Source organism: Colletotrichum orchidophilum, assembly GCF_001831195.1.
Source record: "Colletotrichum orchidophilum strain IMI 309357 chromosome Unknown Scaffold_152.1, whole genome shotgun sequence".
NCBI classification, from domain to species: Eukaryota; Fungi; Ascomycota; class Sordariomycetes; order Glomerellales; family Glomerellaceae; genus Colletotrichum; species Colletotrichum orchidophilum.
Genome location: NW_019173108.1, coordinates 34254 through 54460, shown reverse-complemented (window position 1 = coordinate 54460; position 20207 = coordinate 34254). Strand labels below are relative to the sequence as shown.

Sequence of the window (20207 nt, the reverse complement as noted above, 5' to 3'; positions counted from 1 at the left end):
GACACCGTTCATTACCTAGGTGCAGCGATATTCATTTTCATTCTGCCTCCATTCCTATTTATCTCCCGCTATCCGTACCTACATGCAACTGGCCTTTGGGGGATGGTATTGCCTTCAGGTAGGCCTATTTGCGAGGACTTGTTGGCAGTTGGTTTGACGTACGTCCAACGCAGAATAGCGACGCAATGTGTCCGTACCTTATTAGATACCAACACTTACTGGCCTGGGTGAGGTGCCCATTTAGGCAGGATGAAGTAGGTAAGCACGTAAGATACCTTGCCGTGAGGTATTCTGCACACTGATGAGGAATAAGAAGGGGAGGCACAAATGCGTACAGTGAAGTACCTTGCCTAACCTAGTTCGACCGATGTCCCCACCACGGCCGGCCGATGTGGCTCAATCGATCGTTGGGTATCCACTTTGCGCACGGGCTCCGTCCGGTCTAGGTCAATATCCCCGGCGAGTCTTAAATTAAACGGTTGGTTCAGACTGTTCCAACAACCAACGACAAATTATTGCCGACGAGATTTTTTCTCCTCTCGTTATCCATCTTTGACCAACAGCCCGAGGGCTGTGTGCTTGTTTGCGTGTGATCATGCGAGGGCCTGTATGTTGGCTTGCCTCTCGCAACCCGTTGGCGACCTCTTTGAATATTTGCAGCAGAGGTAGGACGGGTACAGATATTGGTGCGAGAGTCAGGACAACCCAGCAAAAAAGACCATGGGGAGGAAGAACATGTCAAGCAGTCATCATACGAAACAAAATCAGCACCGAGGGCAGCCAATGTCTCCCACTCCTCACCCCTGGCCATAAATGCACAAGACACGGATATACGACAGTATGAATACACATCCTATCCCTTCTCGTCCCGTCCCATTCAAACCACTTTGGTAGGGCCATTCCTCCTTCCCTCCAAATCTTTCTCCCTCCCCTTTTCCTCTCATCTCTTCCCCGGACCCCTGACGCAGATGGTGCCAGTGACCGGTCAAGCCTCAAAGGTCGCATCCCTGTTTAGCCTCTAGGCAAGGCCCTCTCTCATTCCCAAGTTGCTGGACCGACCATTCACGGCCCAGGAAATGGACGGATGAATGTGCTTCGCCTGCGTTGGTGCAGGCATTCATCGTACCACCGCCCACAAGCTGTTTTCTTGCTCAGCTTCCACTCCTCCCACTCTCCAGAGTCCCAGTTGTTCTGGCAATGAGCCACCGCCAGACGACAAGGCCGCTACTGTGTAGAAGCAGGACGCCTGAGTCGACATTGCTGGAGAGAAGCACCTGGACTGGCCAGTGTCAATTATGGTGAATGCTCGCTGTCTTCACCCGGTCTCCTACGGCCGGGGCCAACCCAGAATTATCCTCCGATGCACTCAGCCTCCAATGAAGAGCGAAGTCTCATCCCATCCACAACCACAAGTCCGCTGGTTCAATAACACACTCAGCAAGTCCTTCTGTTTCTTCCTCCCAGTCCGGATTTTCACTCACATCCCCCTTCACCCTCACCCCCTTCTCGATGGCTTCTTGGCCCGCCACCCCCCCTCTACCCCTGCTTTTCTGACCCCCTCCCCTACGTCTCGCGCCGCCCCCAATGATACTTCTGGCTGGGCTAGGTCTGTCGAATCCTTCGCGGGACGGTTCAACACCACTCCACGGGCGCTCTGCCCTGCTGCCGCTATTGCCAGGTCGCTGACCCCTCCGCTTCTCAATCTTTACCCACTCGGTATTGGGGGCTAGCTAATGTGCGTGTACTGCTGTGGCTATCATTGCTTGACTTTCGTGTCTTACCTGTCACTCAGTCTTGATTTGCTGTCTTCCATGTTCCTTTGGGACCAGGCAGAGGCAGGATTTGGGGTCGAAAGAAGTCGTATAAAATTTCCCAGAGTCTGCCTCGGATGCTGCAGTACTCAAGGACCCGGTCCGCCTTGTCTTCCTGTCTCTTGTCGGCTCTGTTCAGCCCTGCTAGCAATGATCGAGGGGACACCTCGACCCATTTACCTCATCCACTCCTGAGAGTGCTTGACTAGGTTATTCCCATCTTCTGGTTACTTCATTATCTTACGGAGCCTTTACCTTCCTCTGCCTGCGCACCCGATCCCATCCACATTTGTACCCTGACTGCCTTTCACACACCTATTTCTCTCTCTTCAGCGGGACCCCTGTCAGCTACCAGTTTGCTGCCTTGTCTTGTCCCCTCTCCATCTGTGAACAAATTCCTTTATAACTGTCTCTTTCCCCATCTTACCTATTGTTCCTCAGCCTTCTTAGACAAGGTTGCCAATCAAAAACAGAGCACTCCCGGTCAGGTTCCTATCCACAAGCTCCTCCACTCACACAAATCTACCCGAGTCCCAACCGGGTATCCTCCCCCCCCCCCCCCCCCCCCCCTGTACAAAGGGTCCCAAACAAAAAAAACGCCCCCCCGGCGGCGCCACTCCACCCAACCCCCCCCCCCCACCCCACACACCCCGGGCCCCCCCGCGGTCTCCCCCCCCCCCCCCCCCCCCCCCTCGAGGCCTGATTGCGTCTTGCTCCAACGCCCTGTTGGTATATAAACCAAACTTTTGCGTCCAACAACTGCCCGTCGAAACAATAAAAGAATAGGGAGCCTGCGGACAAAACAGTCATGGATCTTACACCACCATCTCTTACCAGGTCGCCGACATCTCCAACTCACACCTACTGTCCATCGGAACGCTCCTCGCTTGAATATCCATCCCCAGACCTGGCGGCTCAACATTACAAAATCAGTTCCTTATACGCTGCCGGCCAACTGTGCTCCCTAGGTCAGGCAGCCGAAGCCGACATTTCTTTGCCACCTCTAGAGCCTCGACCGTCAGTAGATTGGGCTACTTCCGACATCATGGCACCGTCGTCCTCGTCCTTCTCTATCCCGAATGTCCTTTCTTCGGGATACGACCCGTTTGCTGAGTACGACACGCAAGTCTCCGCCTCGTACGGATCCGACTCGTACCCTCCGCCGCCGTCTCACTCGTCCGCGCTAGGCCACCATCAGCATTCTCTGGCAGACTCTCCGGGGCGCTCACCCGGGCCACCATCGTCAAGGAGTTCGCTTTCCTTTGCACAAGTTGGACATTCCGCGAGTTCGTTGGGCCCGAGGATCAAGATGGAGAACGCCAACGAATACGGATCTGGAATTGACGCCTCGCACTACGCCTCTCCACGCTCGATGCAGGCACCGTACATGACAGAATCTAGCACTTACGGCAATCTTCACCAAAATTATATATCAGAAAACCAATCTCCAAGCTGGTCAAAGGTCGAATACGGCGTAGAGCAGTACTATCAAAATCCACCCGCGGGAGAGCCAGCTCCTGCCAGTCGGGAATCGAAGCGAGCAGACGATGTGAAGCATAATCGTCCGAAGCGAGCGCCACGGAAGATGACGTCTTTTGCGGACGCCCAATACCAGTGTCAAGTCACGGGATGTGGCAAGCTCTTCAGCCGCAGCTACAACTATAAGGCACATCTGGACACACATGACGATAAGCGGGAATATCCGTTTCCATGCCCAGTGGCCGATTGTAATAAGAGGTTTGTCCGGAAAACAGACCTCCAGAGACACAACCAAAGCGTTCACATGAAGGAAAAAAACCATGGTTGTGACTATTGCGGAAGGCTGTTTGCCCGAAAGGACACGCTTCGCAGGTAAGTTGTGGACAACGGCTGGAGATCCTTGGTAGCTGTCGAGAAAAAACGACTGACTCAGGTTGCAGGCATATGGATGATGGATGTTCCAAACGCTTCGACGTTGGCACGTGCGACCTTCGTGTCGAGGGGTTCGGAGGCATAGCGCCGGTCAATCGTAGCATGGGAGGGCCGATACATCCCATGGGGCCCGGTTCCGGACCTCTGCCTCCCATCAACGCGCCGATCGGCGGCGGCGGCGGCAACAGCCTGTTACATCCCGAGTCGTCGGCTTGCAGGAGCAGAAGCGTCTTGTCTGGCACGAGCGACGGAACACATGGCGATACTTGGCAACGGTGATGGGACGGTGACTTGAGAGAGCCCCCCCCCACGAAGGGGTTGTGGCAGACAAGCTTTTTGCAGAGTGCCGCACTTGTCTTATCAACGTGTAAGGTAAGACTGTAATATCAACTTGGATTGGCTTGGGAGGATTCGATTTACATGCGCGAGAATCGTTTGCATTGTGGATGTCTGTATCATGGCGTTGGAGCATTGAGCGGGCCCGGCACGGCACGACGGATTACTATAATGACGGAATGCACTTGATGGACACGATAAGGGTACGAGGAGTAAGGTGGTAGCGGTACGTAGTAGCGGTCGTAGCTGTACGGCCGAGCAAGGCAGTCAATCACGTTGGAACTACCTTATCCAATCGGAAACACACAATGGCCACGGATATCTTGAACTTGCGAAGCCGGGATCTTCAAAGTGGGCCATACTGTGTAAACTGGAGGCAGCAGCCTCGCTTGGCTCCTGGCCGTAAACGGGAGAGAAGGAGCGAGCTCCCCAGGTGTATCCATAAGGTATGTGAGGTAGGCAGCGCTTACCTTAGTCAAAGCCTTCAGCGGGTGCAAAGGCAATGGGTAGCAAGCGACAAGCAGGTGCAAAATTTGGGCTTCCGACCAAGCTTCCAACAGGCAACCGAGGTCAGGGCATGGTCAGCTTCCGCGGTGATGGGGACTCGGGGAGGGTGAGGGAACATCGGCCATGCAGGATATTTACGGACGTAAGTTACAGACGGCGGAACATGCCACGTCTGGCGGGACTTCCCAGCACGACAACGAAGCCAACGAGGCGGCGGCGTAGTATCGCATAGCGCTGCAGAACTAGAAAACCCAGTTCGTGCAGAATTCTGAACTCGGGAGCTTGGTACGGACATGAACTACTGCGAGTCAAACTCGACCTGGGCATGATAGGGCTACCGATCCAGGCTGGGATGCCATAACATCACTGAGCCATAAGCCATAGGGCCGAACGGCAAGTATGCGATTGGCTATACAAGCGCCAGGCAAAAGAGGTGTGGTGCGGTTGATGCAGAGTTGTAGCCTTGAGAAGTTGAGTCTTTGGTCAATGGTATTATTATCCGCATGAGGTGCGACTGTGGGAGTCCCCTCCCCCCGAGTCATGTATTCTGGGCGATGATAACCTGTTACCAGCAAAGGACAATGATCCTTAGTTTAGGTACCTTGGACAGTGGTTTCGAAAGTCCATGGTTTATGGAGGGGAGAGACCTGGTGGTCAGCAGGGTTGAAGATTGGAGCATAAAAAGGCATGCATCTATCTACGTGGGTGGGACCGGGAGTTCGGGAGCTGGAGCCAACAGGCCCGAGCCCGAGCAGGCGTTGGATGTGGACGGGTGGTCCTTGCTCACTCACCCTGTACGTTTGGAAAGCACATGGCGACGCTTGAAGTACTGTACGGATGGATACGGCGGTACGGATTCAAATGTATCGCGACTTGGCCCGATCCGGACGTTGCAGCTCTGGGCAGACGTGGATCACCGCACGTTCACAGTTGACGAGTGGAAGAAGACCCGCGGCCCGCCAGGACAACGCTGCCCCAAGACCTGTCTGCCCGGTGGCACTTTGGCATGAACATCCGTACCTCGCTCGGTACCTGATCCGCAGAGAAGGACCTCTACCACGGCCAGAACCAATTCTTTGCATTTCTATCCATACCTTGGTTGGTTTTGTCGATGGCGTCTACTTCGCGAATTGTTAAGCAACGTCCAATTTCGCTACGAATCTCATCTTTGACTTTGATCTGTAGATGCCACCGCATACCAAACGCATCGAGTAGAGTAGAGAGAGACTGACACACAGAGAATTGGCGGGGCCCATTGTTACCTCTCTCTCTCTCTCTCTCTTCTCCCTCCCTTACATAAGGTAATACTGTACGTATGGACAGCAAAACCTACATCTGCGTCTCCTTTCGGTTTTCCGCGTCTCACACGCACCGCTCTAACTTATTCACAGCTTACTACTGCTCTGTACGATACGGGACAGATGGCACGTTGTATTGGACATCTTACAGCATCCCGGCCACCGGAAACCGCATAACAGTCTCTTTTGATTTGTCTCCTCGGTCTCAGCGGGGCGCGCTACGGCGGGGGACTCGCGCAGGGAAAGGCAAAGGCAAGGGCATAGCCGGGGTCCGGGCGAGTGAGAAGCTGAAGATGGGCATGTTCTTCTCCCCTGGACCCCTCCGGCTCATTGCTGTTGGTGCAGCGTCGCATTGGAAATCACCAGCCGCCTGCCACTGTTGGTCTCTTTGATTTTATAACCATATAACCTAGGTATCCGTACTAATGCATACCTTATGTTGTAGGTACCCATCAGCCTGACTTCCATTGGTTTGGATGTTGGAGAACGACCCAAAATCATGGACATGCTTCAAGTCGGAAGGTGGCCAGTCCCTCCCTCCTCCCCACAGGTCTCAACTCATAAGTACGTAGACTGGGCTTTCTTGTCTCGTCATCCACTCCCGTTCATCCCCGTGACCCTCGGATTGGTCCAACGGCCGTTCCTTTTCATTCGCTCCGTAGGCTAGAGAAAGAGACACAGGACGGCCGAATTCCAGTTGTGAAAATGGCTGCATCATGCAACCCCCAATTACCGCCCCCAAACGCGGTAGCGTCACATTTTCTCGTCTCTCTCGGCGCCTATTCTCGCCTCTGCCATTAGTGGCGCTGCGAGACCGCGGGTATTGTCTGGATGCAGGCTGTCACCAAATACCCACCCCAACTTCCAAGGTCGCATATCGGTCAGTTGAGGGACTGCAGTCAAGTAAGACGCATCGAATTCGCTTGCCCGCCGTTCATGCCACCCACCCGTGCCGCGCCCCCTTCTTACATGGCCAGCGTCCCCAAGCCTTCCACCTCCCGAATTCCAACGCCATCTCTGTTAGTTTCCGTCATGTCTCGGCTCTGCTGCCTGGTAGGGCTGGCTGGACACATGCACCGGCACCCCGGGCACTACTTGTGCGTATGCTACCAGTATGACCCAAGAGGCACGGTAGTGCGGCTGGGCCATCGGGAGTGCTGGACCCTAGTCTGCCCAAGTTGCCCAACTTTCCACTTAGACCCGTCCCATGACATCTCTGTTCATCAAGTCCAGCGTAAGGCCACCCTGTGGATGAGCAAGGACGCACCACTAGGACCTAGATAATAATAGCTCGATGGCATTCGTTTGCTTTGCGGGTCGACCTGGATTGGATGGATGTCTTCGGTTATTTCTTTCGCAGCCCGCGGGCGTCCATCGTCGCGCTGTCCCAGTGAAGAGAAGTTGATAGGTTCGCGGACCCTATTGACCAAGTTGCAATTGACCCTAAGGTGATGAGCGGGCATTGGGTATAATCATCTGTTCAATTTCCACTTCGTCCCCGGCTCCCATCTGGCAGCTTCATGAACATGATGAGGAGCGTAAAACAAACGATAGGGTACCAATGATGCTCGGGTACAAACTTCAATGATCAGATATCTTGGTAATTTTTACTGATTATTTTTCAGGTGAAAAGCACCTCTTTATCAATTCCCGCATACAAAGTACATTTTTGGCCAAAGAACTTGCCATAACGACTCCCAATCCCAAAACCCAAAGCAAGACAGATACGAGCAGCCAGGCAGGGGGCTAAGCTCATTCGACATTGGAAGACATATGGTGCGTAGGCAAAGCCGTCAAGACGTCAAAGGCACCCGTGCCGATCTTGCCTAAGCGGCCCATGACAATACGACCGCTAGGTGTCCTGAGATCGTCCCAGTCACCATCGAGGACGGCGTCTTTCAAGAAAGCCAGGGTCGTCTCGAAACTCATTTTGGTAAAGGGGCTCACGTTGCCACGCAGACCATTGCGGTTGAAAGGTGTGTAGTCACCATTGCGCGTCATATAGTCGGCAATGAGATTCAAGTGTCTGTTGTCGACACTGATACCGTGACCGCCGAAGACACCCGCCAATTCAGAGACGATGTTATTTCGGCATGCCTCCACTCCATACACGTCTAGAACGGCGCCGATGTCGTTGGTTGCGATCTTGTTCGGGTTAATGAAGTCGCCATACTTCTGCATGGCCTCGAGGTTACACCCCGACGTGTAGATGGCCGCCACTGTCGCATCCTTGCCAGCCGCATCCGTGACCTTGTGATTAGGTGTGAAGGTGCAAGAGCCAACGCCGGGAATTTGCTGGACGACTGACTTCTTGACCGCCGCCTGCACGATGTTGAGCATCAATACCTTGGGGGTATCTGCCTCGAACTCGAGGGTGAACTCGCACCACTCCCCTGCGTTGTCGTTGTTGAACTTGGTGACACGAAGATAATGTTGCTTCACTCGTTGAGCTCTCCAGCCACCATCCTCACTCTCCATGTCTTCGTCCTCATCATCTTCGTCATCGGAGCTGTCCTTGTCGGCCGGCGGCGGTGGGCTGCCCTCGAACCCTTCGTCTTCTTCCAGCGAGTTTTCACGTTCCATTTGTCGCTGAATCGCATCATCCTCGTCATCATTAGGACCATACGATACAGCCTCGTCCCGGTTTGCCCTGTTCTTGGCGCTCGTGGCGTCACCGTCGCCCTCGTCATCGTCGTCGTCATCGTCGTTGTTGGCAGGTCTTGCCTCGCTGTTGCCGCTCACCATTTCCACTACGCCGGACTTGACGCCAACTTCAGGCGTCGCCGAAGTGGAATCGCTGCGGCGCTTCTTGATTTCCTTGGCCATGATCTTCAAGAGGTGGTCCAAGAATCGCTTCTCAACGGTATCCATGACATCAGATGGATCGATGGCGTAGGCTTTGGTATACTCTGCAGCAGGGAAGAAGTTGAGTCTCACGTCGTACAGCTTGGCTAATGAACCATTGATACCCTTACCAATGCGCTCGTTGACAGTGGCCGTGTCGAGCACATCGGCAAGAGGCAAAACGCTGATGGACTTTGCAAACACCTCCCCCTCAGCTGCGGACAGCTCAGGATGCAGAAGCAGGGTCATGGCTGGGGTAGAGATAGATCGACTTGCTGTCATGAGAATTTCACGGAGACGTGGAATACCGAGCGTGACGTTCTTCGCCGAGTGACCTGCCAAATGGAATGTGTTGAGGGTCATCTGTGTTGAAGGCTCTCCCACACTCTGGCCAGCAATAATGCCGACACCCTCACCAGCCTCAACGAGTGATCGCATGTACTTAGCCGCAAAAACAAGTTCCGCTGACTTTTTGCTGACGGCAGGGGCGTCAATCAGGCTAGACGGAGCGCTTGACTTGTCGCGGATGAGGCCATCCTTGTTATCTTTGATGTACTTTGTCATCTTCTCGTAGAACGACTCGGACGTCGCAAATGCTACTCTCGCCGGGTTGACCAAGGAAATGATGGGATCCTTGGCTCCGGGGCTATCAAGCTTGGCGTGCTTGATAGCACTCTTCATATGCTTCAGTATTTCGTCCTTGCTGCCCGCAAATTGATCCCTGAAGCCGTTGCTGAAGTTAAGCTGGGCAGACTCGGAGCCAACGTTGCGGAGTATGAAGCCAAAGTCGGTAAGGTACTTCTGCTTAGTCGGGTCAAGGCCATCCTCTCCATAGAGGAACTGCACGAGTGTGCCATCGGCATCTCGCACTGTCGAGTCATATGTTACTGTAAGTCCTTCCATGCCCTTGATTATGCACCTTTGCAGGTAACCCGAACGAGATGTCTTGACAGCCGTATCGATAAGACCCTCGCGACCAGCCATGTGATGGAAGTAGTATTCTTGCGGTCGGATCCCAGTCAAGAATCGTTGAACAATGTAGCCTCCCGCACGAACATTGGTCTCGAATGGCTTGAAGCAGGGTAGAGACTTGCCGCTAACCATGAGTGGGACTCTTCTGCCCTCAAGAACTTGCTGTCCCAAGTTGCATGAGATGAGGTTAGCGTTAACTTGACTACCCTTGGCACCAGAGGTTGTCATAGACTGCATGTGGTTTTTGGGGAACTGTTTGACCAGACCAACGGGAAGACAGGCTGCTGTGACCGCGCTTGAAACAACACCACCTTGGTGGTTCATGAGCAGATCAAGACCTTCCTGCTTGGTGTCATCGCGCATGACCTCCTCCAGGCGAGTGAGCAGTTCCCGGTCTGTGCTCTTGGGTGCCTTGTCCTCGAGTGAAACATATTTGGCTGCGACCTCGAGTCCGATGTCCTTCGCCGCCTTCAGTGCCTCCTTTCGAGCCTGCTCACCCTCTGATGTGAGCCGCAAATCGTCCATGCCGCAAGTGAAGGCCCGCATGTTCAGGTAGCGAGTGAGGAGGCGGCCCATACCACTGAGCAACTTGCCTGCTACAGCAGGTCCATAAACTTCGTGGATGGAATGGACTAAGCCCCCCGAACTAGGACCTAGGTGGGCTTTGTCGAGAATACCAGTCAGGAATTGTCCGTCTTGGAATAAAACCGAGCCCTCTTCCGAATGGCCTTTGCCCCATTGTTCGCCCTTGACTTGACACTTGCCCGACATCCAGAGCCCTTCTCCATTGGGTGGCTTGATGTTCTTCAGGATCGTGCTGATAACCTGCTTTCCTGACCATCTCGGTCTTGGCTTGATGACTGCCGGCGGAAGGAGCTCGATTCTCTCGCCAAGAATATGACCACTCTCCGGGCGGAGCGCTGAGTAGATGAGCTGCTGGTAGGAATCGCGATCGAAAAAGGTATCTTTGTTGCAAAGAGCAACGGAGACTGAAAGATGGTCCTGAATCAAACCACGGAGGGGCTTGCCTGCCGTGCCGGACAAATATTGGTGGTCTGTGTCAGCGATCTGAAGAGCCTCGGCTCTGGCGACCTCGTTCTGGGGGAAATGCATGTTCATCTCGTCACCGTCGAAATCGGCATTGTACGTGTTGCAGTTGGCGTAGTGCATTCGGATTGTCTTCTCTCCCGGCAGTACGCGGACTCGGTGGCCCATAATGGAGGGCTTGTGGAGCGTCGGCTGACGGTTCATGAGAACAACATCACCGTTTGTCAAATGTCGGTAAACCTTCTTTCCCTTCATGCCACTCATCTGGGCATTGGTCGGCGTGAGAAGCTGGTTAGCAAGGGACATGCGGTCTTCAGCAGACTTGGATCGAAGGTTGACGATTTGTCCGTTCTCGTACTCGATGGCAGCCGCGCCGGGCCACTTGTCGACACCATTCGTAACGGCTTGCTGCAGATCTTTGAAATTGTGGCTCGTTACGGGCTCGGGGTAGGTCAGTTTGCGTGCGAAGACAGGAGGTACACCAATCTCGTTGGTCTCGATATTGGGGTCAGGGGAAATGACACTTCGGGCTGCGAAGTTGACTCGCTTTCCCATCATGTTCTTTCGGAAAAGGCCCTCCTTCTTCTCCAGCTTCTGTTTGATACCATCTTCATTTCTTTTCGCAGCTGCGCCTTGGACAGGGTTTTTGCTCTTGTCGATCAGAGAGTTGACAGACTCCTGCAATTCCGTCCATATTTGGTGCAAATCGTTGATGTCTCTTGCTCTTCCGTACTGGTCTGTGCCCCCGACACTTTGGTGTATTCTCGCAATGCTACCGCAGTTTCGCATGATCATCTTGTAGAGGGAATTTTGCTGGGCCTCAGATATCTGAGAATCGCCGGTTCGAGCTTCAGGTCGAAACTTGTTTGGGGGTACAAGAATAGTTCGGATAAAGAACATATCGGCAGACACTTTGGCTGCCTTCCTGGTAATTGGCTTCGAATTGTAGACCAGCGACATAATATCTTGCTCTTTGTCGAATAGCTCCCGCAGACGTGCGCGGACTTCCATTGCACTGAGATATCGCTGTTGACCGGGGCTAACAGCGACAGCGTCAGCTCTAGATTCTGCTTCCTCATTCTCCAGGTCATCATTATTGGCATCTTTCATGTCGACGTCGTTCCCCTCGCTCGATGAGGTTGCATCAACGTCGGCAACACCTTCGTCAGTATCGGTATTGCCGCGCTTCGACTTGCGCCTTCGAGATGCTATCGCCATCGAATCCTTGAGGTGTAAGTTTTTCTGTGCCATTTGAGCAAGGTCTCTCTCGCTGAGGGCCTTTTCGAATATCTTGACGAAGCGGTCCTTTCGGTAGGCAGGCGAGATACCTCCACAGTTGTCGCATCGTCTGGGCTTAGTGATTTGCGTCAAGAAGTCCTTGATGAGCTCTCTCCGCATTTCGATGGCACCTTCGTGCTTGCCCTTCCTGATCTCGCTGAGATCGAGCTTGTGTGATTTGAGTGATTGACGAACAAAGGCCTCCCGGGCTCCGATAACGTTGTCGACCGAAGAGGTGCCCTCTTCTTCTGCCTCACTCTCGTAATCAGTGGGCACACCTGGGAGCGCGAGACCCTTGAGCTCTTCTCCAATCGCATCAACCAAGTGAGCCTCGTGCAGAAGGCCGTGTTGCAGTAGTCGAAGTTTGCAGGAGTATCGGTTGATTTCGCGATGGCGCATGCGGAAGCCTTTGCAGTAGACGCATTGCGACCTGAGGAGACGGAGAACCTGATCGAGAAAGACAGGATGGTATACCGGGACGGGGAGCTCAATGTGGCCGGCGTGACCCGGACATGAGGACTGGTTCAAGTTACAGGTCGCACAGCTGTGAAGAGGCGTGTAAGTCAATTGAGGGTAGTAGGGATATTCTAGGCCAATTCATACAGAGCATCGCCCCATGACCCAAGAGCAGGATCATAGAGACCACCAGGAACGGGGTTTAGGAGATTGTCGAATGTGCTGTCGTTCTCAATGCGCTTGACCGAGATGGCTCTGATTTCTTCCTCGGTAAGAAATGTGAACTCGACCGTCTCGACAGACGACGAGATAGGTTGAGAAATGTTCATCTTGCCGTTGAGGCGTCAGGTAACAGCCTGGCACCAATCTGAGTCCGTACAGCAGAAGGTGTGGCGTGAGGAAGCAAATTTTCCATCCAACATCCACTTCGAAGAGGCACTCAATCGCAAATTCAACTAGGCCAGAGAATGGTCCAGAGCAGTAACCGTCGGTGGGAGACCGAGGGGAACTTTTTTTTTTTTTTTGGTGGTGACGGTCGGCAGAACGGGGACCCGCCTTATCGGGCGAGTGGGTCATTAAGGTATCACTTTTTTGTCTGTTGACATGGTGCTCTCGGCGCAAGGCGCCAAGGCATTTTCAGGCCGATCGTTCAAGTCGCCTTGCGATTACAATTAGGTGCCTTAGGTACAGTGCAGATGATAATTACCTAGGTAGCGTCTAGGTACGGATAGTCATGGAATTTATCACCTGCGTACCTTATCTATCTACCTTGTTGCTTTACATTGCTACGCAAACTGCCACTATACCTCGAGGCTTCAGTACGGATAGGCAGTTACGTAGGTGTCCCTCACAGGCACAAGCTGCGACCAACGGCTGCCTTACCTCATAGGCTCACGGCAGGGACTTCTCTCTTCATCTCTCGGAAGGAAATTCCTACCTTCCACCGCTCTTCCCATCAATCGTGCAGCGGATATATCCGCTGGCATCGCGCATCACCACTACGGACCTTTACCACCCTCTTTGCTTTGCTGTATCTGCAAAGTGCTCTCCAAACCGCGAAAAACAACCTGCGAACTCGACGACGGAAGGCTCACTGAGAGAGCACCCAAATCTTCCCGAATTCCTCTCAACGAAGACCGCGTATCTCCAAATATACACACCTACTACAGCTTGGTTTCTGCCATCAGCCGCGCAGAAAAGTGCTAGCATCTCAACCTCATCGCAATGGATCGACAACCAGATTCGATAGGCCTTGGGCCTCGTCATGACCCAAATTCTCGGGTATCGAAACCTGAATCGGCCGCCGACAAGATGGCTGCTCTCAAAGCAAGAGTCGCAGCGGCAGTCGGCGGCTCCAAGGCGAAGGGAGGCCTCAACGTCGGACTACATCCAGTACTCGAGAGTCTTGGCCAGACAAAGGCCCCAGCTAGACCCAACGATGGAACGCCAACAAACAGTCGATCGCACTCGGACTCGAAACTTTCAACCGGATTCAGAACCCCGGATGCTTCTGGACGCGGCCGCGATGGGCAGTTGTCGAACCCTTATTTCAACGAACAGCAGGCAGCACAGCCAACAAGTGGAAGACAACGTCAGGCTCGGCAGCTAAACTTCCATGCCAAGGGCAAGTTCATCCAGCAAGCCGCGGCGCTGCGGCGGCAAGCTGCCCTGGAGGAGATGAAGAAGAGAATCGCGGCACAAACCAGGAAAGCTGGGATCGAAGATGAACTGGAGATGGAGAAGAACCTTGTCGTCGACCCTCCTCCGGACATGGAATGGTTCGACGGCGGGTTGGTCGACGGAACCTCCTACGACTGCATCGACGACGAGTCCAAACTCAAAATCAAAGAAGACACCATCATCACGGAATATGTACAGCACCCGGTCGCATTAGAGCCGCCGCAAGAGAAGAAGACGCCGGCGCTGAAGCCAATGTACCTGACACCGAAAGAAATGGCAAAAACCAGGAGGCAGAGAAGGATGGCCGAACTAAAGGAGCAACAGGCAAAGATCAGACTTGGGCTGGTGCCAGCCCCGCCACCCAAAGTCAAGAAGAGCAACATGATGCGTGTTTACGCAGACTCTGCAGTGAAAGATCCAACGGCCGTGGAAAACCTCGTCAACCGGCAGATTGCTGAACGCCAGCAGAATCATCTGGAGGCCAACGAAGAACGCAAGCTCACGAAGGAAGAGAAACACAGCAAACTTGTCACCAATCAAGAAAAGGATGCTGCCAAGGGCATCCATATTTTGGTATTCAAGATTAACAGTCTCGCGAACGGCCAGCATAGATTCAAAATCCAGAAGAACGCCGAGCAGCATTCACTCACAGGGATTTCCATTATGCACCCAAAGATGAATCTAGTCATTGTCGAGGGTGGTGAGCACAGTATACGCAAATACAAGAAGCTTATGCTTGAGCGTATTGACTGGACTGAGAATACCCCGTCGCGAGAGGGGAAGGCCCAGCAACAGGTTCGCGAATGGCTAGTGGCCGAAAATGAGAGAGGCGATCTGAAGGATATGTCCCACAACGAGTGTAAGCTGGTGTTTGAAGGCGAAGAGAAGACGAGGGCATTCCGCAAGTGGGGGAGCAAGGTTTGCGAATCTGATGCGGAGGCTAGGGACGCGTTGGTCCGAGCCAAGATGGACAACTTTTGGGCGGTCGCGAAGAACATGTAGTCGAGAACCTCAGCAGTGATCAATGAAAGCTTTCGCAGAAGAAATAGGATATTAGCCAAATTTCGCTGATGCGTAGACGCTGTGTCTTCGTAGCCCTGCAGGTGACGAGAGCCAGCGCAGTTTGGCTTGGTTCCACACTGTTGTTGTTATTATTGTGGAAGTGGTTGTTATTATTGTTCTTACGGGCGGCTGCCATGCTCTGCTCAAAGTCTTATCATGAACAAGGGAATTTGTTTTACCCGTTCAGTATCACTTCAAGTTAATCCAGTCTCATTATGTCAACCTGCCTGTTTTTTTGCTCAAACTGTCCCTTACTCGGATCAACCTTTGAGCGGCTCTGGGGGCATTACAAAGTACCAGTAGTTGCCGCCGAGGCATATCTACGGTGATGGAATGATTCTGCGTCTGAGTCAGCTCGGCCGAGCCACAAACGACGGACGCAGACAGTGATGACCCAAGTTTGTAGGCAACGAAAAGCCTAGTCGCGCCTGCAGCTCGGAATGTGCGAGAGCAGGCTGCTTTGCGGCAACGCGCAGTTGTTGTCGAGGCATGGATGTGTGTCGATACCCATCTTTTGAGGTCTTGCCAGCAATGACAGCTATCTAAACGGTCGCTCGGGTCGCAGTACCTTTATAAACATCACGCTATATTCCTTGTTCTCGACGCTTCCGTCAAATAGCTTTGCCGAAGGCCGCAGAGACGAGGCAGTTTAAAATAATAATAATAAGAAGAACAATAATCAATCACTATGTTGGGCACGATGTTGTGGATTGCTCGCGGTCAAGACATGAGTACTGTAAGCCAGAGAAGATGCGTCTATAGAATCCTTGCAATAGCACCTTGAATGGCGAGAGATTGTCTTTGAGACACAACAGCGTCATGATATTAGGGTATGGCTAACTGCCGCAAGACGAGCGCCTGCCTTGGTCTCCGTCGTCGCGACGCGACGCGACCGACTACGTGCGCCGGTGCATATTGCACGTTGCTCGGCTCCGCCTCGCCTTGATGTGGGTACCATCGGGAAGAAAGCGCGTGGAACGCGTGGCAAATAGATTGCGCGACACAATGTCACAGTGTTCACGTATACAAGGTGGGCGAAGAGATTGTTCATAATGTGTTTGCCATTGCATGCAGTCATCCTTTACTGCTTGTTTAATGTACAACCCTTGCGTTATTCTGAAGAACGCATCGTTAAACGCCAGATTACCCCCAAAACCAAGACGGTCCCTTCGTCAAGCATTCCCAAACGCGCAAGTCATGAGCCACCCATGAAAAGAGAAAATCGAAAGACAGTCGCTTAGTTACGCTCACCACGAAGGCGGCGGGCGAGCTGGATGTCCTTGGACTGGATGGTGACACGCTTGGCGTGAATGGCGCACAGGTTGGTGTCCTCGAAGAGGGAGACGAGGTAGGACTCCACGGACTCCTGGAGAGCGCCGATCGCAGACGACTGGAAGCGGAGATCGGACTTGAAGTCCTGAGCGATCTCACGAACCTGGGAGGGATGTGTTAGATGGTGTTGCGGGTGGCTTATAATGTGAATGGCTGCTTACGAGGCGCTGGAAAGGGAGCTTGCGGATCAGAAGCTCGGTGGACTTCTGGTAACGACGGATCTCACGAAGAGCGACGGTACCGGGCTTGTAGCGGTGAGGCTTCTTGACACCTCCGGTAGAAGGGGCACTCTTGCGGGCGGCCTTGGAGGCAAGCTGCTTGCGGGGGGCCTTGCCACCAGTGGACTTACGGGCGGCTGTGGAAATAAAGTCAGTAATTATTATTGACTGTGGATACAGCGTGTAGAAACACTTACTCTGCTTAGTGCGGGCCATTGTTGGTTGTATGTGATGATGATGTTGATGGGTTTGGTTGTTGGTGACAGTTATACCTGTTGGTTCGATGTGGATGTGGTGTGGGTGGATGTAGGAAGAAAAGATGAGAAGTGGGTGACGGGTGGAGGGAAATAAATAGGTAGGAAGATGGACCGCGTGCAGAGGGGAGTGATTGTGTACCAAAAGGAAGGTGGCCTGTGCGCGCCTTCCTGGTTTTGCGGTGGGGGAAGTGTCAGGTGTGGGCTTGGTATCCTTTTTGGAAAAATGCCGCTTTGGCAGGCACGATTGCTTTGCAGGGCATTTTGCGCTTTGTTGTCAACCCGGATACTTGGCTCATTTTTGATTGGCTGGAAATCTTGCGGCATGCGTGACACCCCATCTTTTTCTCTCAAACACCCGTAAGGTGTCCATAGTTGAGGTACGTACCGGGCGTCTAGCGGCTCTGAGTGGTCCACTGGTCACACTGCAGGGCAGTGGGTGAATGGGCACAGGCACCATGGCACTACGGAGTACCTAAGGTAGTGAGTGCTGACATCTCCCCATCGAAGATTCAGCCCAACGTCCCCCATCTATGGGGGAATTCAGGAAAGAGGGATGGGTGTAAGCTACCTTACGGTCCACCTGGGTAGATACCTCAGTAAGGTAAGATATCCATACCTGTGTATCGGCCCTCACTACCTACTTTGAGCCCTGCATAACCGCTTTACGCGTCGGGAGCAAAGCGCGGGAGGGCGTGAGGCCAGCTGACAGCCTGACACCAAGAGTGCCGACATTTGTCCACGGTTTTTGCCAGGGAATCATTCAAGGGTTTTTTTTTTTTAATGGAAATTAAGAACAATTGACAAAGACTTGTGCCTCCACGTACTTGATCTACCCATCCAGTTGCCAGGGTGCACCCAATACAGATTGCTTCCGCAGCTGAAGTATGGACAGATAATTAGCCTCTGTTTCTCTCTTTATTTCATCTCCTACAGTACCTTTGTTAGTTTGGCAGGGTGTTAACAGGGCGCGACGCGATATCTGCGTGGACGTCTTGAATCCTTACGCGACTGAGCGGTCGAGAACTCAAGGTTCAGTGCGACGGGTGACGACGTTATCTCGGTCTGTTATCGTCGGGAACCATGACGGGGAAAGCCCATTCAACTCCATGTTGTGGAAATTTGAAAAGATGCATCCACGGCTACTGGGTAAATGTGGCAGTGGATGCAGCGACGCTGCAGCCTAGTCCTAGAGACAGGACTACCTTACTCGAAGGTGTAAGTGAGGTAAGGTACGTCGGCCAGGCCAGAAACAAGGTCGTGGTGGCACGCGGCGCCTCTGGGAGTCAATGAAAAGCACGCGCTTGACACAGGGAGGTGAAGGGACGGGGGAGGACGGGGGTGAGGGACGGTTTCTGGTTGGCTGTATTTAATTGTACCCATCCATCTGTACCCCTGCTCCTCCGATTGGCAAGCAGTAAGATAAGGTAAGGTACCTGATATTCAGTGGCCTGTGCCTTCCTGGTGTTGTTTTTTAATTTTTCGCCTCGCGTCGCGACAGGATGTGATCCAGCTTGATGAACGTACCCGCTTTTCTCTGGCTGATCCCGAATCAGACTCGGCCCACGGACTCTTGATATAAATGCCCGGCCCCCTCTGCGCGTCTTCGTCCGTGTGTCCCATTATACTATCCAGCCCCACGTCATATCTACCCATACAAACTTGCACGCTGTTCTCTTGGAAGAGCCTCATCAAACCCCAACCTTAAATCACTTCGACTTCATCACATTCCACCATGACTGGACGTAAGTGCCGATTCTACGTCATGCTTCCTCTGTCTCTCCGAGTATACTGACTTTGCAAATCAGGCGGCAAGGGCGGCAAGGGTCTCGGCAAGGGCGGTGCCAAGCGCCACCGCAAGATTTTGCGTGACAACATTCAGGGTATCACCAAGCCTGCGATCCGTCGTCTTGCTCGTCGTGGTGGTGTCAAGCGTATTTCTGCCAGTAAGTCTTAGTTGCCCTTCGCTTTAGCTTATAAGTAACTGACACCAAATCCTTAAAGTGATTTACGAGGAGACACGTGGTGTCCTCAAGTCATTCCTCGAGGGCGTTATTCGCGATGCCGTCACCTACACTGAGCACGCAAAGCGCAAGACCGTCACTTCTCTTGACGTTGTCTACGCGCTGAAGCGCCAAGGTCGCACCCTGTACGGTTTCGGTGGTTAAGCGTCATATTTCTGCATGTCTGTTACGAATCTCTCTTGGGCCATGACGCGATCCACCCCATGACGCGGTGGCCCATGCGGACTTTGGGAGTGAAGTGTTTTGTCACGAATGATTAAGGGTTTGGCTGGTTTTGGGTGTTCTATTGTACCATACGGGAAACGGGGTTCTATACGGATGGCTTGGTTGGCTTGAGACATAATCCCTCGCCGAGGCACGTTTTGATCAAATTTTCTCGGCCCCATTCTGCTCTGTGTCTCGTGATTGCTGTGCGGCGTACTCATGACTGCGTCGATGGATGTGTGCTCTTCGCTGCGGGCCCCTTGGGCTATCAGCTACCTGCCTCATTATGTGCCGTGTATTCGGCATGGGCAAATCCCTTCTATATCCCTCCCTGATCAAGTCTTGTGTCTCTTGTCTGCCTTGGGTTACCGTTGAGCGATTGCGGGCACCGGGGGGTGGCTGGTCATCTTCGGGAGCCACAGTATCTCGCAACAATCACGATTCTTGCTAAGTGTGGGCTGTGTATGGAGTGGGAATCTTACTCCATATATACCATTGACTTAATGATTCTGCGAGACCTGACTACTTGCCTCGGGAGGATGGCTGCACTCTGGTTCGTGTGATAGTCATGTCCGTTTCTGGGTATAGTACTGCTTACTGTCTTGCGGCTCCGGCCCCGCCCCATATCCATTCTGATGCAGTTGCCCGCCATGCCCGACTCCATGGAGTTGACCGTCATTGGTATCACCAAATACGATCTCTGCTTTCAGATCCCGGTTCCCCTTCGAGGGATTATCCTCTTCCTCCGTCTGTTGGCCAGCTTGATCGTCCCGGGGTCTGCAATCACTGAGTTCTCGGTGGGGTGGAGAGGCACCATTCGTCAAACGATACTTGCACAGCGTGTGTTTTTGCTTGTGGCCTTTTCCGTATTTAACACTCGAGTCGTTCCGTACCTTCTTTCGTGGTGGATTTCTTCTGTCTTGTCAATGTATAAGGTAATGCAAAGTTCGTTCGTGGTTGAGAGGGTCGCAAG

The 20207-nt window shown here is 53.1% G+C and overlaps 6 protein-coding genes across 6 annotated transcripts; 4 read left to right on the top strand and 2 right to left on the bottom strand.

Moving 5' to 3' along the window:
* Positions 1-2619: 2619 nt before the first annotated feature.
* CORC01_12407 (uncharacterized protein) lies at positions 2620-4001 on the top strand (the record flags this gene model as incomplete). Its single annotated transcript, XM_022624028.1, has 2 exons — positions 2620-3662; positions 3731-4001. 2 exons carry the CDS (start codon positions 2620-2622, stop codon positions 3999-4001), a joined length of 1314 nt encoding a protein of 437 aa, XP_022469461.1.
* Positions 4002-6694: 2693 nt separating this feature from the next.
* CORC01_12406 (uncharacterized protein) lies at positions 6695-7147 on the top strand (the record flags this gene model as incomplete). Its single annotated transcript, XM_022624027.1, has 1 exon — positions 6695-7147. The coding sequence occupies one exon, from the start codon at positions 6695-6697 to the stop codon at positions 7145-7147; it is 453 nt and encodes a 150-aa protein (XP_022469460.1).
* A 468-nt stretch (positions 7148-7615) lies between these two features.
* Positions 7616-12789, bottom strand: CORC01_12405 (RNA polymerase Rpb1; the record flags this gene model as incomplete). The annotated part of the gene is made up of 2 exons (XM_022624026.1): positions 7616-12548; positions 12608-12789. The coding sequence occupies 2 exons, from the start codon at positions 12787-12789 to the stop codon at positions 7616-7618; spliced, it is 5115 nt and encodes a 1704-aa protein (XP_022469459.1).
* An 895-nt stretch (positions 12790-13684) lies between these two features.
* CORC01_12404 (pre-mRNA processing factor 3) lies at positions 13685-15142 on the top strand (the record flags this gene model as incomplete). Its single annotated transcript, XM_022624025.1, has 1 exon — positions 13685-15142. One exon carries the CDS (start codon positions 13685-13687, stop codon positions 15140-15142), a length of 1458 nt encoding a protein of 485 aa, XP_022469458.1.
* A 1297-nt stretch (positions 15143-16439) lies between these two features.
* On the bottom strand, positions 16440-16968 carry CORC01_12403 (histone H3; the record flags this gene model as incomplete). Its single annotated transcript, XM_022624024.1, has 3 exons — positions 16440-16637; positions 16696-16889; positions 16950-16968. 3 exons carry the CDS (start codon positions 16966-16968, stop codon positions 16440-16442), a joined length of 411 nt encoding a protein of 136 aa, XP_022469457.1.
* Positions 16969-18741: 1773 nt separating this feature from the next.
* Positions 18742-19174, top strand: CORC01_12402 (histone H4.1; the record flags this gene model as incomplete). Its single annotated transcript, XM_022624023.1, has 3 exons — positions 18742-18751; positions 18815-18952; positions 19011-19174. 3 exons carry the CDS (start codon positions 18742-18744, stop codon positions 19172-19174), a joined length of 312 nt encoding a protein of 103 aa, XP_022469456.1.
* Between the last annotated feature and the right edge of the window lie 1033 nt (positions 19175-20207).